At 38.7% G+C, this 25510-nt stretch overlaps 1 protein-coding gene across 1 annotated transcript in view; it reads left to right on the top strand.

Moving 5' to 3' along the window:
• The window catches only part of FAM83B (family with sequence similarity 83 member B), a 69807-nt gene extending 50419 nt beyond the window's left edge, over positions 1 to 19388 (top strand). The window contains exons 2-4 of the mRNA XM_038748993.1: positions 7407 to 7571; positions 13531 to 13655; positions 17003 to 19388. Of these exons, the coding sequence (XP_038604921.1) occupies positions 7407 to 7571; positions 13531 to 13655; positions 17003 to 19313 (2601 nt within the window). The 3' untranslated portion in view covers positions 19314 to 19388. The remainder of the gene's footprint in view (positions 1 to 7406; positions 7572 to 13530; positions 13656 to 17002) is intronic.
• Positions 19389 to 25510: the final 6122 nt, after the last annotated feature.

Genomic DNA, 25510 nt, shown 5'->3' with positions numbered 1-25510 from the left:
TACTTGTGCCTTACATCTGACAGATGTTGGGGTAAAGAAGGAGAGAGTAAACTGTGACAGGAGGGAACTTGGGGGCAGCAGGAATTACAGACTCCAGTGAAATTTTAAAATTATTTTGCTTTAAATTTCCAGCTTATAATTCTTTTTACCATATGTTTTAGGGAGGGCAAAATAAGTCATTTCAATCAACACAGTAGGTACTCTTTTTCAGAGGTTTCATTTTACTACCATTCCTTCTACGCAGCCGTGAATTGTTTCCAGGGAAATTGGGGCTAATGGAAGGACTTTTTTCAGCTTGCCTATGCATGTAAAGATGTCTCTTGGCATCACCAGTATTTTAGCTAGATTCAAATTGCCTAGTTATACTGGACACCTTCTCTAGTCATCAAGTGCACGCAGTCCAAGCTAGACTATAAATTCCTTGGGGACAGTGATCGTGTCCCCCAACTCTAATGTATTGTACCCTCCCAACCACTTAGTTCAATGTTCTGCACACAGAATGTGCTCAATAAATACCATTGATTGGTTGACTGATTTAAGATTATTTAGTTAGTGAAGCTATAAATAAATTTGGAGCTGAAGAATTTCCCTCAGGAGCCACTGTGCTTTCATTTTCAATCCATTCCAATACTTCATATTCAACATAGTCTTAATCCACAGATAAAGTCTCAGTATCATTTCTGTTTTTGCTCTATATTCTAAGCGTAAGTTTTCCTACTCTCATCGTTAATCAATGTTGAACAAAATAAAATTTTGAGGGAACCCCAATGTACTAATTAAACTTCCCTTTGAGGTTAGAAATTTGAGAATTACAGTTTGGGCCAATTGAATCATTTAGAACAGTAATTATTATAATGAAGTTCTTTTCATCCAGCAATTGTTTTCCCTTAAGGAACATTATTGGAAATAAGCAATTGCATTTCAGATCTGAAATTCAAAATATGAAAGGTTAATTATAAGTCAGTGAGGAGAGAAGTACAGTTGAAACTACTCACCACTTGGAGTTAATGACCATTTTTCCTTTACATCTTCATAGGCAAAGAGGATGTTTCCCTCACTAGCTTAAAGGCATGTGGAGAGCCTATCTAAGCCACCCCTTGGAGTAGTAATTGGGCCTGGAATCCTGATTTTGCTTCGACTATTACTGAAATTTGACTAAAATCTCTGAAGATTTAGTATTCTAATTGTCTATACCTTTGAGTTGCATTCTACTGACATGAGGATGTCATAAAAATAACTGGTAAAGCTTTGACTCTTAAAACCAATGACCATGAACATTATGCACACTTTATGCCATTGTACTGGTTCTACCTCTTTGGTAGTAGTCACAAGTTTCTAAATCTTTTCTTTGATCCCCTGCAGTATTGGGAACTCAATATTGAGGTCATCTTTTACTAGAATCATCCAATTATATTTGTATTATCTTGTGCGGTGTGGTGGAAAACAGTGCTAATTTCATTTTATAGTTGAGGAAACTGAAGAGCTGGATCCAGAACCAGATTCCACCTTGTTATTTAGATACTACTTACCAGTTTTGTGTGGTTTTAATGTCACTAAAGACAAAAGGTCTTGAATGTAGAAGGCCCAACTGTGTGGGAAGTCTGTGTCTGATTCATAGGCTGGGTATTTTAATATTGTGCAAATGAAAGCAAATTTTATAACTTCTTGGTCTGATCCTGATTGTACTATTAGATGGAAGTTGCTAGTTCTAGTGGGAAAGGGAGGATTCAAATAATGAGAGATGGCTATTATACATAAGGATTATGCATGAAAAAGTTGTGGGCAGTGAGGGTAGGTGATGAAGTTGAAGAAAAATTAGAGACTATTCATTCATTCAGTCATATTTATTGAGTGCTTACTGTGTGCAGAGCACTGTACTAAGCGCTTGGGAAGTACAAGTTGGCAACATATAGAGATGATCCCTACCCAACAATGGGCTCACAGTCTAGAAGGGGGAAACAGACAACAAAACAAAACATGTGGACAGGTGTCAAGTTTTAGACTGTGAGCCCACTGTTGGGTAGGAACTGTCTCTATATGTTGCCAACTTGTGCTTCCCAAGCGCTTAGTACAGTGCTCTGCACACAGTAAGCGCTCAATAAATACGATTGATGATGATGATGATCAGAATAAAAAATAAAGAAATAACCAACCAGTATTGTAACCTGTGCGTAGTACTCTGTCACAAAGCCACTAGGTTTTCTCTATAGAGTTCTTGACCCTGAGTAAACAGCAGGTAGGATGTGGTTGCAGGGAGGCTAACCAATAACAGGGTACTCCCTGCAAATAAATGTTTCAAGTTGTGCCTTAATGGGATGGTGTATCCCACCAGGAATGATGGAGGAGTCTCACTTCTGAGACCGCAGAACCAAGAATTTGCCTGAGGTAAACTGATTATAGTGCTAGTGACTCACACAGCAGCACAAGCATTCTCTTGTTCCTGCCAGTTATGTTCCCTGTGGGGCCTGGGTTTAAACAAGTGAGCAGTCAGTCAGGCAGGGGTGAAGGATAGTGCATGTGCCTGGTGACCCTCAAGCCTGCCCTTCATTGTACAGTCAAGTCCTAGTCAGGTGAAGTTCTTGAAATAATTCTAATAATCTCTCGATAAATTCAATTGTATTTAGAGTCTTCATATTTTCACTGTGAACTGGATCTGGGCTGCTCTTTTTGTGCTGGTTTGGGAATCGTTTTATCTAAGTGTAGATCTAGGAACAAGGAACAAAGTACTTATAGCATAAACCCCAAAATCTGAAGCCTCTATTTTCCTATTTTCTACAAAAGTCTTCAGTACAGCATACACCTTTGTCCCTCCTGGAGCCAAAGATGATGCTAATGATGGTGGGCATTAATCCTGCTGTTCAAGTAAGGCTGAAAAAATAATTCTGGGCAGCAGAGTGTGTAAATTACATAGCAGAAATCGCAGTTAATAATGTTCAATGTCTGGGAATACAGGCATTGAGTCCCCATTTTTCAGCAAAGGAAATTGAGACATAGAGAACCCAAGTGAGTTGCCCAATATTTGAACCCAGGTCCTCTGACTCCCATGCCAGTGCTTTTTCACTTTGCCTTGCTGCTTGGTTGTCAGTGCAATAGTGTGAGTGATTGACAGCCTCAATCATCTAATTTTTTTAAAAAAAAGTTTACTGGGGTTCCACAATTTAGCAAACTAAAAGTAAGGATTGAAGTGCAGGGGGGAGCTACAGTTATGCTACTGGATGTGTGGTAAACAAGACCATGACTCTGAGATATTCAGTGGTCAGAGACAGCCCTCACAGAAACAAGACAAAGAGACATATGTGACATCACGTGTGCTACACAGGGCATAGAGCATAACATAATGTCATCATATACTCCATTTTATAGTAAGGCACCCAAGACCACCTGAATCTTCTTTCCCCCTCTCACCTCCTCTCCCCATGAACCTAGGTGCAACTTTTGGGCTACAGACTTCAATGGAAAAATCTGAGGCACCTGGGACTTGTTGCCTAAAATAAAATACCAGACAAAACGGAGTCTGCTGTCACATCCCTACTTGGCAAAGGGGGCAGACAACCCTACTGAGCTAGTCAATCCACTTAAAGAGTGTTTTTTGTTTGTTTTGTTTTTTTGTTTTCATTTTTTGTTTGTTTTTTGTAGGGAAAGCTCAATAAAACCGTTTGATCATTCATCCACGAAGCATTAGTGTTCGAGAAACTGACCAGATTTTCCTCCAGTTAATTGAACTATCTAGCAACTTTAAACTTTTGTGGGGAAGTTTTAGTTTTGATTTCTTTTAGGATCCAATCAGCTTCACTTTCTGGTCAGGCTAGAAAAGAATGTGTAATCATTTTGTGCTAGAGACTACTTATGATTGGGAAATTAAACTATGGAGTAGACCACAAAGATGTCCCCTTGAGTTTAATCATATAGTAGATACTGTTCAGAACAGAATAGTCTTTATAAAAAAGTATTTCACATTATTTCAAGGAGGTGGTGATTCAAATGTTAATTCTTTGTCATTTTCAACATGGGGTGGACTATGTTTTTCTTAAAACTTTGCTTCCTCTGGTATATTGTTTTGATCTTGACCCTGACACATGATATCTTAACTGTGACATGGATTTTCTTAGACCGACTTACTTTCTCACTAACTCACCAAGACACTTCTCTTTCTTCATTGGCTTACTGTTATTTAGTTATTGGAGTAGAAGATGTTCTTCCCTGACATGATTTAGAAACTAATTTTCCCAGATCCAATATAGGGGATGCTGAAGTGGAATCTAGAAAATTCAGAGTGTATATAACCACATTATTATTAATAATAATGATGATGGTAATAATAATAATAACATATGTTGAGTGCATACTAAATGTTCTAAATGCTCTGGTAGATGCACATATTAATCAGTTTAGACAGTCCCTGTCCCACAAGGGGCTCACAATCTAAGTAGGAAGGAGAAAAGCATTGAATCTACATTTTGCAGATGAGGAAACTGAGGCACAGAACAGTTATGTGAATTGCCCAAGTTCACACAGCAGACAAGTGGCAGATCCAAGATTAAAATCCAGCTCCTCTGATTCCCAGGCCCATGATCTTTCCAGGAGGGTATGCTGCTTTCCAGGTGCTTCTCACAGTGTTGCACCCCTGCCTATCTATTCATTTGTTGCACTCCGTGTCCCAGCAGCAATGTGACCGGCAGGGTTGAGAGATTGTGAATGGAGCTGTGCAAACCACTACCATTTTAATTAATTCCTTCATGCAGCTCCTGTGTCCTAAAATCTCAGAACTGAGGTTCATCTTCTGTTCCTGATAGGAGACTCCATCAATACTATGCAGAGAAAGAGAGAAAGTATTTTGCTTTGCAGTTGTGTAAGAGATAGTTTTCTTACTCAAGTATATGGTTCACCTAATCTTCCTTCCCCTATACTAATTTCCTTGTCATTTTTTGGAAGAACTGTACTTCAGATTAGTTCCTTGTCTCCAGGAAAGATTTATTTTTGTACTTTAATACAAAGTAATACACTGATAGACATGTACAATATACAAAGTTGCAAATGTTAGTAATTATTATGAAAGCAAGCCACTTAAATCTCTTTCTAAACTTAGTGCTTACTTCCAGCCCACAATATTCTAAAGTTGTGAATTTTTGAGTAGGAGCAATTTCACCCCATTCAGCTTTACAAATTTTTCAAGTATCTGCTACTGTTTTTGAGACACATGGAAGTTATTCCTAATTCTTGTTTCAGTAGGCTTTATTGAAAACCACCTATACCTGTGTATTTAAGTGCTTAGTACAGTGCTCTGCACACAGTAAGCACTCAATAAATACAATTGAATGAATATTATCTTTAAATCTGGAGGCAGGACATACACCCTGTGCTTTTACTGTATTTTCTCAACAATTAATAAATGTAATACACTCCCGTAGATGCCCAATAAATATCTTTATTACTACATATAGATTTGATTAGTTCTAACCTTTCAATGAAAAGCATTTAATAAGGAATAACAAATAGGTTTCATTCAAGTCCCAGATACTTATATTTTGAGAATCTTAATGCAAAAAAAGTCATACTGTGCATGGCCACATCACGATGTTTACAGATTGAAAGCTCACGTGGGAACAGAGCTCTTTATTTGTGAAGGAAGAACCAAAAACGAACAGCCTTCCTAAAGAGCTGCTGGTATTTTTTATTACAAAATCCACTCAACATATCACTTCTGACAAGATTCACACAGAACAAATGAACCTCTTTGCTTTGTTATTCAAACTAATGGACTCCTTTTGAATATGCCTACTTCTGGAGAATTTTGTCATAAATACAGAAATTATAGCCACTAAACCATTTGTACCTGGGAGGGCTATATTGTGTCATCTCATTAAAAGTTCTGCAGTCTTTATTCAAGCAAATTCCCAGTAAGAACTCACCCAGATTGTGCTTGGTATTTTGAATAGTATTTCAACCTGTAACCACATAAAAGAGAGAATATGTAATTTTGTAGCACGGTAATGGTAGTTCAGTGACTAAAACACATTCACCCAAAGTACTCTTAAGTGTCATTAAATATCTCAGTCATATGAAAAAGTATATTACTAATAGCTTTATATTATCAATGATTATAAAAAAATCAGATATTAAAGGGATGGGAACAGAAATAATCAAGACATAGAAGCATAATCCTGATGGTATATGTGCATATTCCTTGAATGAATGTTCACTCACTACTGTAAAAAAGAAAAAAAAATTCTTACAATAGTGTACCCTCATTTCTGGTTTCCCTTCAATTTTTTTCATTGCCACTTTATTGCATACTTAGGTTTTTTCACATTTGCAAATACTTCAAAGAAGAAGGTAGGTATATTTCTGTTGAGATTCAGTAGGTTGATGCCAAACTTGATTGAGCTCCAAGTCTCCTGTCACTTGTTTCATGGACAACCAAAGAGTCAAAATCAGGTAGATGGCTTCAGTTGGTTCCCTGAGTGAATACACATTCAAATTCCTGCTGCATATATTAACTTCTTTGGTGAATAGTCATTATTTTTCAATTTAGGAACCTCATTCCCTAGGGTTATGGATGTTATGCTTCGATCATTTTATTAGTACAGTCTTTTTTTTTTTACCTGAATACCATTTGAGTACCCTGAATTAGGTAGGTATGGTCCCTGAAGGATCCTGAAATAAGCCTCTTTCCAGTGTAACCCTGAGTGAAAGCTCCAGGAAATCCTACTGTCTTTCCATCTCGAAATCTACTTCTCCTTGCTCCCAGCATGCCCTATGAACTCCAGATTATGAGTGATTTAAACAGAAGAATTTTGCATCCTTCACAATTTTTAGTAGGACTCTATAGATCCCCCTTTCCTCTGTATTTGTTGGACTCTGCATTTTTTGGTTGTCTTTAACATTGTTTTATACTCATATTAGTCCATCTTTTCTTCTGTGGCTGTCATCAAATGATCCCCATCTCTATTTTTAGACTGGAGGGACCATGTTTAATTCTCACATGTATATTTTTCCCAGTACTTGGTACAGTTCTCTGTTCAGAGTAAATGCTTAATAAATATTAGTAGTACTAGCATTGCTACTCTTATTATGCTTCTTTTATTCTTTTTGTCTTCCAACATTAAATTTTATTATGATCACACAGGTGGGTGGGAAATATGGTCAATTAAACTCTGGAATGGGTAATATCAGTTGGTGTTATGGACATGGCCACTAAGCTGAGCATTGAAGCAGTATTGAATATAACACAGTTTGTATTTAAACATTGGTTTAACTCTGGCAACTCGTGGGTAGATAAGGGAACAATTATCTATTACTTGTATTACAATGCTCCTTACTCATGAAGGAATAACATTTGAAGAAGCACGTTAACTCTCAGTGTATTGCAACTATCTAAAATTCAACTCTCTCTTTTCTTAAACCAGGTCATTGCAATAGTAATGGATATATTTACAGACGTGGACATCTTCAAAGAGATCATTGAGGCCTCAACTAGAGGGATTTCAGTCTATCTTCTGCTTGATGATTCCAACTTCAGTCACTTTCTAGGCATGGCTGAAAAACAGGGATGTCAAATTCAGAGACTCAGGGTAAGGACATCTGTTCTTTAAATTCAGTATGCTATTGTGTTATTATTCATCAGAACTGCAGGGAATGTTTCTACCAACTCTGTTGTATTGTATTCTCTTAACTCAATCAATCAATCAATCGTATTTATTGAGTGCTTACTGTGTGCAGAGCACTGTACTAAGCGCTTGGGAAGTACAAGTTGGCAACATATTGAGACAGTCCCTACCCAACAGTAGGCTCACAGTCTAGAAGGGGGAGACAGAGAACAAAACAAAACATATTAACAAAATAAAATAAATAGAATAGATTTGTACAAGTAAAATAAATAAATAAATAGAGTAATAAATATGAACAAACATATATACATATATACAGGTGCTGTGGGGAAGGGAAGGAGGTAAGGCGGGGGGGATGGAGAGGGGGAGGAGGGGGAGAGGAAGGAGGGGGCTCAGTCTGGGAAGGCCTCCTGGAGGAGGTGAGCTCTCAGTAGGGCCTTGAAGGGAGGAAGAGAGCTAGCTTGGCGAATGTGGGGAGGGAGGGCATTCCAGGCCAGGGGGATGACGTAGGCCGGGGGTTGATGGCGGGACAGGTGAGAATGAGGCACGGTGAGGAGATTAGCGGCAGAGGAGTGGAGGGTGCGAGCTGGACTGTAGAAGGAGAGAAGGGAGGTGAGGTAGGAGGGGGCGAGGTGATGGAGAGCCTTGAAGCCAAGGGTGAGGCGTTTCTGCCTGATGCGTAGGTTGATTGGTAGCCACTGGAGATTTTTGAGAAGGGGAGTAATATGCCCGGAGCGTTTCTGGACAAAGATGATCCGGGCAGCGGCTTGAAGTATGGATTGAAGTGGGGAGAGACAAGAGGATGGGAGATCGGAGAGGAGGTTGATACAGTAACAAAACAAATCATATTAACAAAATAACTCCTTAGTTCAGTGTTCTACACACAATATGTACTAAATAAACACCGATGATGTCAACAGTGATGGCAGCCATGTTTGGTTGTACCCATTGCTCACATGTCCATTTACTTTTAAAAAGTTAAATTAAGACAAATGAAAGCAAAGGAGATTTGTATCTCCAACATTTGAAGGTTGGATATGCCAAAATATAAGGGAATGATTGTCACAGAATAGGTGGTCTGGCTGTAATTTAGAGGTGGAGCAGCCAGAGCTCATTTGTCCAACTGTAAATTGCAATCTGTAGTGGGATGCTGCATATTCTTTAACTTTGTGTGTGGATCACATTAAGAAAAATAATTATTTCAAGGGGAAAATGTATGGTTCTGCTGTAGAAAGCAAGTATAAGTAGCATTTTAATGTTCTGGGCTTTCTTTCATGATGGCTATTTTGTAAGGAAATTTCACATTTTGATCAACAATTGCAGTTTCCAAGAGTTTTGGGGGATTATTGCTCTATTAACCTAGTAAAAATTTGTGAAATGGTTTCCTAATATCACCTCTAAGAGTATATATTTTTGTTTTGAAGACCTGACCTGTGAACAGACTGCTCCAATGAATGAAACCACGTGCCTTGTTAAACATGCATATGTTTGCAATTAAATTTGCATGAACTAGTTGGGAAAACAGTAGCATAAAGCTGTACTTTTATAAAATGGGTAAATAAATCCCATTTTGTTATATTTTGATTAAAGGAGACTGATTTTTCAATTCATATTGATATGAGTTAGGAATCTTCAGGGTCCTCTTTCAATGTTAGGAACAACCAGTACCTTAATGCTGACTATAAAGGTGTCTTATTCAGACTCAGAGATATCATTATATTCATCATTCATGAATAAGTGTCTCAAAAGGCAATGATTAAAATATTCCAGTGTAGGAGTGTGATTTTTGTTCTGTAGAATTAAAATCCATTCTTCTGAGTTCATTCTGTCCTATTTTGTTAGTCCTAACTACCTCATTTTGGAAAAAACAAAACAAAATACAATACTGGTCCAGAACACCTTGTTAACATCCTTTGTGGAATTGCTACAGGGTTTCGGTACTCATAAGTAGATGGCTATATTCTAGATTCAAATTTGTGCATTAGTGTTCTTTTACGCATTGACTGTAAATATAGTGGCGGTTAAAAAACGGGTTAGAAATTTTAATGTCTTGATTTGGACTTTAATTTGAAGAGCAAATGTGTCACACTCCTCTTCATATATCATGGTATCTTAATGATCTTTTTAAGGGTACAACATAAAAGACTCCTACACAGCTTGCATAGGGGCATGATTCAAGCCCATGTGATCTTCTGTGTTGTTACCTCTCCTCATTCTGTATTGGCACAGCTATTTAGAGAATGGAATGGTTGAGCGAGCTTGTTTCTGAAAGGACACTTGAAAGCTAATGTTTAAGCTAGTTTTCTTTTAAATTGGATTGATACCCTGACATGTACTACTTCTTCTTTTTTTGTATTTTTTCCCCTCAAAGGCATAGCTTTCAAAGGAAATTTTCAGCTATACCAGAATAAAATATATGTTAATAGTTTTTCTACAACCATGATTTATTTGGGGAGATATATAATCTAATCCTTCCTGAGGGCTAAATTATACCTTGCAGGTATTTCAGCACTTGGTAAAGTTAGGGATCCTCTCTACCAACTGTATTGTATTGTTCTCTCAAACATTTAATAAAGTGCTCTGCACACAGTAAGCACTCAATAAATACCATTTGCAGACCAATAGGGTCTGGTGAATAAATTCTACTCCCAATTAAATTAGTCTTACTGAACACGAACTGTGTGTAGAGCAGTGTAGTAAGCACTTGGGAAACAATACAACAGAGTTGGTAAATGTGATCCCTGGCCACAAGGAGCTTACAGTCTATTCCCTTAAGAAGAAGTGTGACAGTGTATAAAATAATCAATAATAATAATAATAACAATATTAATGATATTTGTTAGGTGCTTACTATGTGCCAGTACTGACACATATGCCCCTTGGATGGTGCCTATTTTATCTAAAGGAATAATGTATGCCTGGGAAGGCTCCTTTTAGCATTTGTTCATTTCTTAGAATCACCAGCTCACTAGCATTCCAAATAAATACAATTTGACTATGTGTTGATGTTTGCAGATGAAGTGGATTCTTTTCTAGCCTCTTTTCAGTGTTTAATCACCCATGGTAAGCTTAATCAGGAATTTCATTCATTCATTCATTCAATCGTATTTATTGAGCACTTACCGTGTGCAGAGCACTGTACTAAGCTCTTGGGAAGTACAAGTTGGCAACATATAGAGACAGTCCCTACCCAACAGTGGGCTCACAGTCTAGAAGGGGGAGATGTGAAGATGATTTCATGTAGTACTGTATAGAGTCTCAAAGAGGGAAAACAAACTCAAATTGCAACATTACTGGATTAGCAGTGATCTTTGCATCAGGTTGCATTTTTGTTGATATTTGTCCTGTAAATGAAACAGGTTTGCTAATATTTTTCAAGACGTAAGGCATTTCCACTTAAATTATATTTCATGTTGATGACTCAACATGGATCAGGGTGTGTGATGAGAGATGTGGGTCTGGAACATGTTTTTTCATGAAAGGCAATGACAAGCCTGATGCTTCTTTGTGCTATGAAAAGCCTTTCAAGCATTAGGCAGCCACACAACACCACACCTTAGGGTGCTGCCATGCAAGATGGAATTAACTGGCTGGGTCACTTTTGTTTGAAATTGTTAATTTAGCTTATTTTATGGACCAGAATGAAGTTTGTAAACCAAAAGAAATAGAAGTCAAGTACCTACAACCAAATGATATTAAGACTCCTGTGTTCATGGGTCTAGTGTCATTTGTTGAGCACCTTCTTTGTGCTATACTATGAACTATAATGGAACAGTAAAGAAAAAAAACTTGTTTAGAAACATCTTTGAGATTTTTTTTAGGTAAAGACCTGTCCTCCCATACCAGCTATACAAATCTTTCATAATTGAAAATCTTTCATAATTTTGGATTTATGATTTGGAGATATATTATACACATTTCTAACTCCTAGTAGAAATGGTAAATTAATGGTAGTTTTATGAGTGCTCACTGTGTACAGAGCACTGTACTGAGCACTTGGGAAATACAAAACAATGGAGTTGGTAAATTGGATCCTTGCCCACATGAAGTTGGTTTAGAAACCAACAACAACAAAAAGTTACGGATAGGGGAAATAGTAGAGTATAAGATTATGTACCTAAGTGGTATGGGGCTGGACTATCGGAGTGCTTAAGGGGTACAAACTGGATTTTGGGAGGGATTCCTATCTAGGTATGCTTTCTTCTTGTGCTTTTTTATTACTATTATTATCATTATTTAACATTATTAATTTATTATTAATTTATCATATAATTCATTATTAATACTTATAACAGTGATAATAATAATAATAACGGTGGTGTTTGTTCTTCTTGATGGTATTTGTTAAGCACCAGGCACTGTACTAAGAACTAGCATAGATACAAGCTTATCAAGTCTGACACAGTTCATGTTAGAGAAGCAGTGTGGCTCAGTGGAAAGAGCCCGGGCTTTGGAGTCAGGGGTTATGGGTTCAAATCTAGGCTCCGCCAATTGTCAGCTGTGTGACTTTGGGCAAGTCACTTAACTTCTCTGGGCCTCAGTTCCCTCATCTGTAAAATAGGAATTAATACTGTGAGCTCCCTGTGGGACAACCTGATCACCTTGTAACCTCTCCAGCACTTAGAACAGTGCTTTGCACATAATAAGTGCTTAATAAATGCCATTATTATTATGTTCCACTGGAGGCTCACAGTTCTAAATCCACTTCACAGATAAGCTGAGACACAGAGAGGTTCAGTGACTTTCTCAAAGTCAAACAGCAGACAAATTGTGGAGCCAAGATTAGAACCCAGGTTCCTCTCACTTCCAGGCTCGGACTGTATCTACTGGGCTACACTGCTTTTCAAATAAGTATTAAGCACTTACTATATGCCAAGCACTGTACTAAGCACTGGGGCATATATAAGATAATCAGGTGAGACACTGTCCCTATCCTATACAGGACTCATAGTCTAAGTAGGAGGAAGAACAGTTCCCTATTTTATGGCTGAGAAAACTGAAGCACAGAGAAGTTAAGTGACTTACCCAAGGCCACATGGAAGGCAAATGATAGACACAAGAGAGAAGAAGGAAAAGGAAGAAAGAAGCAGAATGGAGAAAATCTGGTGGAGCAAAAGAATGAACTGGTGACAAAGAAGAGGGAGCGTTTCTACCATTTCTCAAATAGAGAAACAGGGACAGGTGCAAAAACACAGGCTGGGAGGAGACATGATTGAAGTTTACAAATAAATGAAGGGTGTGGATGGGGTAAATGCAGAATTGCTGTTTAGCTAGTCCCACATCATCCTGGTGAGTGAGAACTGATTAAAGGTGATGGGTTCAAATTAAATAAAAAGGAAACAGCTTCTCACAGCAGGTGCAAAACATGCAGCTATCCTTTCGACTTGAACCTGGGAGAGCCATACGAATCAGTAGGTTTGAGAGAAATTTGAAAAAATTCAGGGATGAGAGGATTACAGTGGTCTATTAGAGGGTAAGTGAGTGAGGTAGAGGGAAAAGTTAGGCAAGTAGGATGGCACATCCTTAAATATGAGGATGGATGTCCAAGAGGGCAACCATCATATGACTCTTCCAAGTATGCTGTTGCCATTTTTGGAAACAACATTTTTTTGTTGGTGAACCATTCGTCTGATCATGAAATGGCCACGCTTGCATTCATAGGTTCTTAAGAAGGAAGAAAGAAGGGAAAGAGGATAGCACTTGTTGGAAAAGAGAAATAGGCAAATAGGCAAAATGTTAGAGCGGGCAGACCAAGGTGGTGGAACCATAAGCCAATAAACCTTTACTAAAACCAGTGTAGTGTTTAGTTCTCCATTTTTTAAATAAAAATTCCACTGACACCCATTTTATAATTCAAAATGTATTTCTCTAGTGACAGCCAAATTTGCCTTTGCATTATCTTTTTATTTTTTAATTTTTCCAGAACATCAGAGTGCGGACAGTGAAAGGCCAAGATTATCTTTCAAAAACAGGAGCAAAGTTTCATGGGAAAATGCAGCAGAAGTTTCTTCTAGTTGACTGTCAGAAAGTAATGTATGGCTCCTACAGGTAAATTCAGCACTGTTGTTTTTATTTCTTTTAAAAAAAGTCTTTATTTCGATTCCATTCTTTCTCTGTTCCCCAAAGGGAATATTTTGATTTTTATGAAGGATATCTCAATGGTATTATTCATTTTTAAAGATAACATAGTATAAGTATTTTGTGGGCAATTAACATATCACAATATTTGTGCTCCAGCACTTAGAACAGTGCTCTAGCGCTTAGAACAGTGCTTTGCACATAGTAAGCGCTTAATAAATGTCATTATTATTATTAATAACCCCAGTTTTTACAGTGGGGAAAATCCCCAAAACATTGAACTCGTTCATTCAGTGGTATATGAGTGCTTACTATGTGTTGAACACTGTTTTAAGCACTTGGGAGAGTACATTGCCCCCTTCAAAGACTGTCCTTAGAAGATCCCCACCCTTTATGAATTCATTCATTCATATTTTTGAGCACCTTCATTGTGGAGAGCACTGTAGAAAGAATTTGAAAGAGTGTAATAAAAGTAAAATCACTTTCATTTATTGAGTACCTACTGCAAGCAAACCACTATACTAAGTACTTCTGTCTATCGTATTTACTGAGCACTTACTCTGTGCAGAGCACTGTACTAAGTGCTTGTATACTTGAGAGTATACAGTAAAAATATGTTGGATCCTGCAGGAAACCAGAGGAAGCATAAATGTAGTTATGCAGTGGTTGATGCCTTTGACCCAATCTGTGTACTTCCTCATCTTGAAATTGCAAATTTGCTTTATGTAGTAGTTTTAATAACACCTTATCATTATAATGATAATAATAATAATAATGGCATTTATTAAGCACTTACTATGTGCAAAGCACTGTTCTAAGCACTGGGGAGGTTACAAGGAGATCAGGTTGTCCCACGGTGGCCTCACAGTCTTAATCCTCATTGTACAGATGAGGTAACTGAGGCACAGAGAAGTTGTGACTTGCCCAAAGTCACACAGCTGACAAGTGGCGGAGGATTAGAACCTATAACCTCTGACTCCCAAGCCCGGGCTCTTTCCACTGAGCCGATTGTGTGCTCTAACACTTATTTATATCCTCCTTAGCACTCATGTATATATGTGTGATCAATGTATTTTGTCCATTCTAGTTGCAAATATGTCTCTGTGATCAGGGAATTTGCTGATTGTTTATTCTATAGTTCACAAGCATCTAATACAGTGCAGCACATCAAGTGAGTGCTCAATAAATGCTACTACTATTAGTGCTACTCAAGGACAGAGACCGTGCATTTTACTTCTACTTTCCTCTTCTGAAACCTTAGTATAGTATTCTACATATAGTAGGTTTTCAGCAAATGCTAAGTTGATTTAATACTTGGAACCTATTCGTAAAGGCTGCAGGTTTACAAAACTCAAGAGTTAATGGTTTGTTGGTCATATTAATAAACTGAAGTTTAAAATGTGTTAGATAATGCATTCACTGCTATTTTGCTTTATCTATATTCACTGTCAAATTTTAGTTTTTACGGGTAAATACTAAGAGAAGAATGTGGTGCCCATAAAGTGAGAGTCTTGTGGCATTGCTCAGGAAAATGTAATTTGTCAAAGGAACACAAAGCATGTATTATGGGATTGCCTGGTTTGCACAAAGAGGATGTTAAAAATGAACACTGACAGCTTTAAACAGACACTGTAGGCAACCGTACAAGGTTCTTCTCTTTATCCATCACTATACTTGCTTTTCAGAAAGTAATTGGAAAGTTGGGTTTAAATGTGCCTGTGAAACCTAGAATTTGAGTGGAAGTGCTTAAGCATTTAATCTTGAGAAATATTTAATACAGTTCAGATATAAGATAGTTGTGAATAATAGGCAATATCTGAATTTGTCAATCATTTCCCCAAACTCAATAGAGCTATTAAAGTTAATTTGAACATCCATTATTAAATCTGCCCAATTTCTCATTAGGTATATATTCTCCAAGGATAAAATTCCCTCTTCTTTCAGTAGGAGCTCTGTGCACAGAGATAGATGAGAAAAGCCAAATTATATTTTGGAGAAGCCTATATCATTACCCTTCCTATTAAAAGATGTAGATGGCGTTGCTGCCTGTAAATTTGATTGTACCTGAAATGATAAATATATGACCATTTTGACATGCTCATGTGCACTGTATTTTGCCAACTAAGGGATGATAGTCCATGACCTTGAGAGAGGTTTCTATTTTGTCAGGCTCTGAGTCTTACAGAGCCAGCAAGATAATTTTGCACAAACTGATATACTTCATCTCTGACTACTGAAAGAAATCTGGCACTCTTTCTGAAGCAAGCTGTAGTATGTGGAGAGGCAAGATGCCATGTAAGCCATCCCCATTGAGATCACCATATGGAGTGCTGTTCTAATGTCTTTAGTTTTCTTTGACACCATCCAAAATAATTTCAGGGGTCCTTGAACCCAGTACATTATTTTATATTCAAAGCATGAATATTGAACTAAGAGTTGCTAAGTTCTATTTTGCTAGAATGCATGACATCTGCCACATCAATTACCACAAGGACATATTTGCTATACTAATTACTATAGTGAAAAATCAAGAAAAAGTGCCTTTTTTACTCAAGAAACCAAACGAAATGATCTTTTTAATTATTATTTTTTTAATTTTCATAACATGATACTTGTTAAATTCTTACTTTGTGCATAGCAGCACTGTAGCGAGTGTTGAGGAACTTCATTTAGGCATAATGCCTGGCATGGAGGTCTAAAATCTAAGAGGCGAAAAGTAAGACACACTGGAAAGGGGCTGGGAAAATTCCATAAAAAAACAGCACTTGGGTAACATCTGTAAACTCTCTGAAGTCAGAAATCATCTCTACTAATTCTTTTGTACCTCCCCAAGCACTTAGCAAAGTGCTCTGTATAGAGTAAATGCTTAGTATACTATTGATTGGTCAACTTATTGCTTTATCAACTGCATAGCCTAGTAGAATGAATGTGGGGCTTTGAGTGAGACCCAGCTGTGTCACTTTAGTAAAGACTGTCAGCCCTGGGTGGGGTCTGAGATAGGTCCAATATGACTCTCCTGAATCAACAACACTCCAGAGTTTAGTACAGTGCCTCCAGTGCTTAGTACAGTACCTCCAGCATTTAGTACAGTGCCTGGCACATAGCAAGTATTTAACAAATGCCATAATAATTATTACTGTTATCAAATGCTTGGCCATCATAGGTAATGCTCTGCATACAGTAAGCACTTAATAAATATGATTGACTGACTGCATCCTATGTCAAAGCGATCATGTATATTTTTTTCTAAATAAGCTTTTATTTTGAGTTGTGCTTTAGATGACAACTAATTGTGATTTTTCTCTCCATATTTTCAGCTATATGTGGTCATTTGAAAAAGCCCATCTCAGCATGGTTCAGATCATCACTGGACAGTTGGTTGAATCCTTCGATGAAGAGTTCAGAACCCTCTATGCCAGATCCTGCATTCCTACTCCTTTTGCTCAAGAAGAATCTGTGAGAGTGAAAAATGGCAAGAGGCTCTGGGAGAATGGCACCTACCAGCGTTCAGTATCATCCTTGGCCTCCGTTTGTAGCCAGAGAAACCTTTTCAGCCGGCCAGACAACTTTCATAAGCTGGACTCCGGTTACTTAAAAAATCGAGGCATCTATGCAGGAAATGAATACGATAAATTTCACATGAGAGGTCACGGCTACAAGCCCCATTTTGTTCCAAACTTTAATGGCCCGCAAAAAATCCGCCAGTATCAGCCCAGTGGAAAAAATGAAAATTGGAAGAGACACAGCTATGCTGGAGAACAGCCGGAAACAACTCCATATCTGCTTCTCAACAGGGCCCTCAATCGTGCCAATAATCCATCAAGCCACTGGAAAATGCCCTCGGACAGCCTAAGCGTTGCCTCATCAACCCGAGGAGGCTATGTGAACCACCATCGTGACCCTGTGCAGAGTTTCGCTGATCGGCTCGCCCAGAGAAGGACGACAAATCTTGTAGAAAGAAATTCCAATGTAAGAAGGTCTTTTAATGGCACAGATAACCACATCCGCTACTTGCAGCAGAGGATGCCAACTCTAGAGCACACGACAAAATCCTTTCTACGCAACTGGCGAATTGAATCCTACTTAAATGACCATTCAGAAACACCCCCTGACTCAAATGGATCAACTCTAGGTGACAGGTTTGAAGGCTACGATGGATCAGAGAGCATCAAGGCAAGCGCCCTTTACTCCCATGCTCGACTTCGTTCATCTATTGTGTTCAAACCAACCTTACCAGAGCAGCAGGAAGTTAACAGTTGTACAACAGGCTCTTCAAATTCAACCATAATTGGCTCTCAGGGAAGTGAGACACCAAAAGAGGCATCAGGTAATCAGGAAAGCATCAACCACTCCAAGGACCAATCTGCGTCAGATTTGGACGCACAAGTAGAGTCCCAGGCAGATGCCCTCACAAGAAATAACCTTCAAGTTCCTGAAGACCACAGTGTTTCAAATCATTACACCAATGGCAATATAGGCTCTGACAAGCACGAGCACACAAGCTCCAGTGGAAACCGACAGACAGAAAATCTGAATCTTCCTCAAAATGAGACTACCTTGAAACGGCGAAGTTTCCCAATATTTGACAACTCAGTGACCAATCCAGATAATGAAGGTAGCAAGCATTACGTATATAGTACTTTGACTAGGAATAGGGTTAGACAACCAGAAAGTCAGCAGGCCAAAGACGATTTCCTGAAAGGCTCTAAAAGTATGCACAATGTTGCCAACAACTTAGAAGATGAAGATAAAACTAGTAAGGGAGACTCTCAAAATGGACCAACCACCAAGTCAATTTCTATTGCAGCTCTCCTTGATGTCAACAAAGAGGAGCCCAGCAAAGAGCTGTGTTTAAAGAAAGAAAATAAAGGCTCCCCAAGTTTTTTGAAAAAGGGATCCCAAAAACTGAGGTCCCTGCTCAGTCTCACTCCCGAAAAGAAAGAAAATTTAGCAAAAAACAAAGCCCCTGCTTTCTATAGACTATGCAGTAGTTCCGACACTTTAGTTTCTGAAGGTGAAGAGAATCAAAAGCCCAAAAAATCTGAACCCAAGGTAGATTCCTCTCCAAGACAGAAGCACTCATCCTCATCTAATTCTCAAGGGAGTGTCCACAAGAATAAAGAGGACATAGCCATCAGCCCACCTCCGATGCCAAAGCCCCCATCTGATGACATCACTCAGGTAGGACCTTCTGTGTGTCCTGTTGAAAACAAGTTCCTGGAAAGTGCCGGAGACGCCTCTGCTCCAAGATTCAATACGGAACAGATTCAGTACCAAGATGTGAAAGCAATGAAAACACCTGTGCCTCCTGAAAGGAGACCACCTGCTCCGTCGTCTCCCAGGCCAAAACCCAGTGAGCTAATCCGATCTCGCTCCACTGACAGAAGGGTTTACAGCCGTTTTGAACCCTTCTGTAAAATAGAAAGCACGATTCATCCAACTAACAACGTGCCAAATGCCAGTATACATCTCTCCGAAATGAAAAGCACAAATTTGGTTAATAATTATGGCCGCTCTAGTACAATGCTTAATTACAATTCTCCTGTATACCGCTCTTTTCAGCCAAATGAAAACAAATTTCGAGGCTTCATGCAAAAATTTGGGAACTTTATACATAAAAACAAATGAGGAACTATATCATTCCAGATTCACCCAGAAATTTCTAAAATCATCATAGCTGTAAATACTTAACTGGAGAAGACTTTGGACAGTTCTTGTAAATTGTCAATTGGTTTCTTTTAGGTGACAACATTTTGGAGTTAATGTATATATCTACCAGTGCATTTTGCCCCCTGTACATAAAGGATTCACTTTTATGGAATAAAGTTAGAGTTGTATTTAGCCACTGCAGATACAATTTGTCTAGAAAATGTTTTTAAAACAATGTTAATGTTGGTAATATTAATGAAAAAAATACATTTTTCTCTAGTAAGAGAAAGTTTCTAGAAAGATATGTAACCTAAAGGGGGTAAATATGTTTTAGCCACAAACTAATGTTGTTTAATTTTTTTTTGGAAAGTGGCCTTTCAGTATATGCAATTTTCTGGCATTTATGTATCCCCAGAAAGAAAATAGCAAAAAAAAAGTCACAACTTATTAAGTCTCCTTAATTAGTTTTGAAAATATCTGCTACAGGGTGGGTTGTTACATTTTATTTGCATGTTTTTCGTTCTCCTGCAAAGCATATCTAACTGGTTTGGCAGCAAATAGACAATCTAACTTATATACCTCACTGCATATTTCATTTTGCCAGAGGTATTTTAAAAATATCAGTTTCCTGGTGGAGGATTTCATTTCAGTGTCTGAAATGAAAATGATAATAATTTAACTCCTTTTACCCCTGGTCAAGGTAGCGAAACTTCACTAATTCACACTGCGGCTCTTCGGGCTTTCCTGAGGCCTAACAGCTAATGAAGTCAGTAGGCATTTAGGAGTGGTTTACAAAACTTTACTTTTTATTTTTTCCTGAATGTAAAATTTCAAGGCTTTTGGAAAAAAAATGACCGCATGGATTTCCATTACATGCAAATATGGTGCTACTACATGCTTTACTTTTAATGGCCTTGCTCTTCTCTGAGCACAAATATACACGATTTAGTAATGGAGTCCGGTAGAAGGAACAGTGGGCTGATGTTCCCAGCTGAGCCCTATACTGTGCGTATGACTTTGGGCAGGTCTCTAACCCCTTCGGCCCTCAGTTTCCCAGACTGTAAATTGGGGGATAATAGTGCACATCCCATCCTACTTCACAGGGATGTTGTGAGGATTAGTACAGTGCTCTGCACACAGTAAGCGCTCAATAAATATGATTGATTACGTGAGATAACAGATGTGAGAGGTTTGGAAGTAAACAAAATTTACAAATGCAATGCTCATCTTGGTGTTTCTTAGTTCACTGATTTGCAAGGCATCAACATAACATTAAGGAGAAAACTCCTAAAACCCATTCTTTATATTTTCTCAATCATGTTAAGGATCAAGACAATGGAAAAAAAAATCCCTGTTCAAAGTAACTTATGTAACCAGCCTTTCCTCTAGACACGGAATTAAACTGAATAGGGCAAGACTGATTAGCAGCCTGCCTACATTAGCATATTTGAGAAATTAAAAATTAGCTATCTCTTTTTAGCAAATAAGGAAAAAAGCCTTCCCCTTGTTAGCACATAAGTAGCATTTTGTAAGTACAGACATGAAATCCAGACAGCCAGAAATGAATGTTGCATCATTCATAAAACAATGTTTTAAACCCTTGCTGTTAAAGTCTTCATCATGGCATTATCATCTTATTTTGTTTTTGGAGAGTTACCCTGGGACATATGCTCAATTCTCTGGGAAAACAATGTTCCATGGCTTAGATATTTGACTTGGTGCAATACAACAAAACAGTTTCTAAGAAAAATTAGTGTTTTCGGAAATGCACTGGTTATTCACTCAGGGAACATCCTTGGTGTGCCCCAAGGATAATTTTTTGAAAACTACCAATGGGACTATGCTGTGGAAAGCTGAGCACAAAATTTTCCTGCACAAAATTCAAGTTGGTCAACAAGGACCATTTCCACATTTTCAGAGTTATTGAAGAGATTGGACTCACTGCCAATATGGACAAATTAATCATTTTAATAGTAAAAAGAACCAAGGTATCCTGTAAGTTACTAAAGTTGTTGCCTTACCAAAGTTACCTCCATGGTTAAATATTTCCCACTTTGGTAAAATATTCCCCACTTTATTATCCATGAATCAGGTTTTATCCCATTGATTGGATGAAATGAGTTCTTCACAAGTTGGAAAAAGATAAAAACTAATGACTGTCAAGCAGGACAAGTACAATGAAACATTGACTACACAATGTCTTAATTATTTATTCCTTCCCAACATCATCAAAAATAACAGTAGTAGCTTCAGATCATATATTTGTGGAGACACACAAAAATAACATGAGATATGAAACCCTACTTTCAAGGGAAGCAGCATGGCTTAGTGGAAAGAGAACAGGCCTGGGAGTCAGAATTTGAGCTCCCTAAAATCACCTTTGCCCCTCCTCATTCCCTCCCCCTTCTGGTCCCCTCTTCATCTCTCCCATCCTTCCCAGCAGTATCTCTAGAGGTGAGTTCCTGCCTCCTCTCAAAATCCAACCCCTTCACCTGCACATCTGCCCGCATTCCTTTGCACCTTAACAAAACTTTTGCCCCTTCCCTTCTTCCCTCCCTAACAGCATCTTCAACTGTTTGCTCTCCAAAGGCTTCTTCCCTACTGCTTTCAAACATGTCCATGTCTCCCCTATCCTAAAAAAGCCCTCCCTTGACCCCACAGCTCCTTCCAGTCATTGCCCCATCTCCCTCCTACCATTCCTCTCCTAACTCCTTGAGTGAGTTGTCCATACCTGCTGTCTCAAATTCCTCTACTCCAATTCTCTCGACCCCCTCCAATCCAGCTTCCATCCCTTTCACTCCACAGAAACCACCCTCTCAAAGGTCACCAGTGTTGTCCTTCTTGTCAAATCCAATGGCCTATACTCCATCCTAGTCCTCTTCAATCTCTCAGCTTCCTTCAAAACTGTGGACCACCCCCTTCTGGAAACATTATCCAACCTAGTGTTTACTGACTGTGTCCTTTCCTGGTTCTCGTCTTATCTCTCTGGCCATTCACTCTCATTCTCCTTCACTAGCTCATCCACTGCAACACACCCCCTAACTGTGGGTGTCCCTCAGAGTTCAGTTCTGGGTCCCCTTATGTTCTCCATCTACACACCCTCCCTTGAAGAACTCATTTGCACCCATAGCTTCAACTACCACCTCTGTGTGGGTGACACCCAAATCTACATCTCCAGCCCTGATCTCCCTCCCTCTCTGTAGTCTCTCATTTCCTTTTGCCTTCAATATATCTCTTCCTGGATGTCCTCCCATCACCTCAAACTTAACATGTCCAAAACAAAACTCCTTATCTTTCAAAACAAAACCTATCCTCCCCCTGACTTTCCCGTCACTGTAAATAGCACCTCTATCCTTCCTGTCTCACAAGCCCGTAAGCTCGGCTATATCCTTGACTCTTCTCTCTCCTTCAATCAATCACTAAATCCTGTCAGTCCCACCTTCACAACATCGCTAAAATCTGCCCTTTCCACTCCATCCGAACTACTACCACATTAATACAATCAGTCATCCTATCCCACCTGGATTACTGCATCAGCCTCCTTGCTGACCTCCCAACCTCCTGCCTCTTCCCATTCCAGTCCATATTTCACTCTGCTGCCCAGATCAGTTTTCTACAAAACTGTTCTGGACATGTCTCCCCACTCCTCAAAAAACTCTTGCAGTTGCTCATCCACCTCTGCATCTAACAAAAACTCCTCACCATTGGCTTTAAATACTCCATCACCTTGCCCCTCACGCATATATCTGTAATTTATTTATATTGTCTGTCTCCCTCCCTCTCCTGCCCCCCCCCCCACCAGAATGTAAGCTCATTGTGGGCAGGGAATGTGTTTATTGTTGTATTGTACTCTTCCAAATGCTTAGTACAGTGCTCTGAACACAGTAAGCATTCAATCAATATGCTTGAAAGAACGAGTGAAAGACCCATAGTCTAATCCCGACTTCACCACAGATTTGCAGTTTGACTTTGGGCAGGACACTTAACTTCTCTGTGCCTCAGTTACCACATTTGTAAAATGGGGATTTAATACTGTGAGCCCCATGTGGGACAGGGACTGTGTCCAACCTGATTAATGTGGCTCCACCCTAGTGCTTAGAACACTGTTTGGCATGTGGTAAGCACTACTAATCAAATACCATAATTGTTCTTAAGTAGCTTACACTTACATAAGGAAAATAAGCAGACCTACTTTGAGGAACATGGAGGAATTAATCAATCAATGGCATTTATAGCATGTTTATCATGTGCAGAGCACTGTATTAAGTCCTTGGGAATGTACGATTCAATAGAATTGAAAAAGCATGAAATAATAATAATAATGATGGTATTTGTTAAGCACTTACTATGTGTAAAGCACTGTTCTAAGCACTGGGGGGATACAAGGAGATAAGGTTGTCACACATGGGGCTCACAGTCTTAATCCCCATTTCCCAGATGAGGTAACTGAGGCACAGAGAAGTTAAGTGGCTTGCCCAAGGTCACACAGCAGACAAGTGGCAGAGCCGGGTGGATATAAGCCAAAGAGGATAAATAGATCAATACCAAAATAATAGTTGAGTATAGTAGAGTGATGAGATGGCAGGATTGTGTTACCTAGAAGTTAAATTGGAGAGTATTTCCAGGAGGAGATGGCATTTTAGAACAGCTACAAAGGCGAGGAAGAATTGGTTAGTTGGAGTTGACTGGGGAGAGCATTCCAGTCATGGGGTAAAGCGTGGAGTGTCTTATTATTTATTTAATTGTGTAATCATTCCTAATCATGATAATTGTGATAATTGTGGCATTTGTTAAGTGTGTACTATGTGCCAGGTACTGGACTAAGTGCTAGGGTGGATACAAGCAAATTGGGCTGGACAAAATCACAATTTTACAGGTGAGGTAACTGAAGCACAGAGAAGTGAAGTGACTTACCTGAGGCCACACAGCAGACAACTGGCAGAGCCGGGATTAGAACCAATGACCTTCTGACTTCCAGCTCCATGCTCTTTTCACTACACCATGCTGCTTTCTAGTTCAGTTCCAACTGAATGCTTGCCGTCCTTCCCTTCCCAATAGTCTGCTCTGCCACCCTGAAGGCAAAATGACAAAACAGACTTGTGATAATAGATGCAGGCTACCCAGCAGCCACTGAGCCTTGCGAATCGAAAGTCGTGAAGCATGGGAGACTCATTTGTTTACACACCAGCTTTTGGACAGCTCATCCATCTAACTAGGGCAGCTAGTGCATTGCAGAGCAGATTCATTCTCTTTTTTTTTCTTGACTTCTCTCTTTCTAACTCTCAGAATAAGCTAGCCTGACCCAGAGCCACTAAGCACAGCCTCATAAAAACTGCCAGACTCAGAAGTTATTACTTGATGGGCTGTCACTGATAGAGTTCTGGCTACTTTTTTCACTTCAGTCATTGGGTATGTCCAAAACTCACAGATTTAATTACAAGAATGACAGATGTTTTACAGCTGTATTTCGATTTGTTAAAATGATTTTTTTCAATATTCCATTCCACAAAAAACTGTTACTAGACCATGTCTTCTGTTATGAGCTAATACAAATATTTACTTTATACCTATCACAAATTAGGAATTTTATAGACTACCTGGATAGTTTTACATGAAAAAATGCACTAAGGCCAGTTGTCAGTGTGTCTCAACTGAATCTCTCTAAAATTGCTGAAGAGCTGACATTAATAGATTGGGAAGTAGGAGTAGATTGTGCTTCATAGTGATATGCTGACCTTGGGTAGGTTTCAGGTATTCGTTTCAGAATGTAGCATTTTGGCTTGAAACTTTTACTTTCTTTTAATTACTCAATCAAGCAATGCAGATGTGGGTCATCTCAAAATATCTATTTGTTTATCAGTGTTCATCTCCTGAAGATGATAGGTGTTGAAAATCAAATTGGACTGTTTCTTAGAGTGAATATATTTTATTGTAATCAATAATGCCCCCAAATCTAAAAGGCTTTGTCCATTCTGCCATTAATATTCCAGATGTGGGATTATTTTCTTGTATAATTATGGACTGTTTTAACTCCTAATTGCTGTTAGATTTATGGGATTTTGAAAAGGACATTAAGTATCTCATTCAAAGTATGAGATGGTAAAACTCAAGACAGAGAGGGTCTGTGTCCAATTCCTTGAAATGGAGAGAATTAGTAAAGGCACATTTCTTTCAGA

This window comes from Tachyglossus aculeatus, chromosome 1 (assembly GCF_015852505.1).
Source record: "Tachyglossus aculeatus isolate mTacAcu1 chromosome 1, mTacAcu1.pri, whole genome shotgun sequence".
In the NCBI taxonomy this organism is placed as follows: domain Eukaryota; kingdom Metazoa; phylum Chordata; class Mammalia; order Monotremata; family Tachyglossidae; genus Tachyglossus; species Tachyglossus aculeatus.
This window is presented reverse-complemented; position numbering and strand designations above follow the sequence as displayed.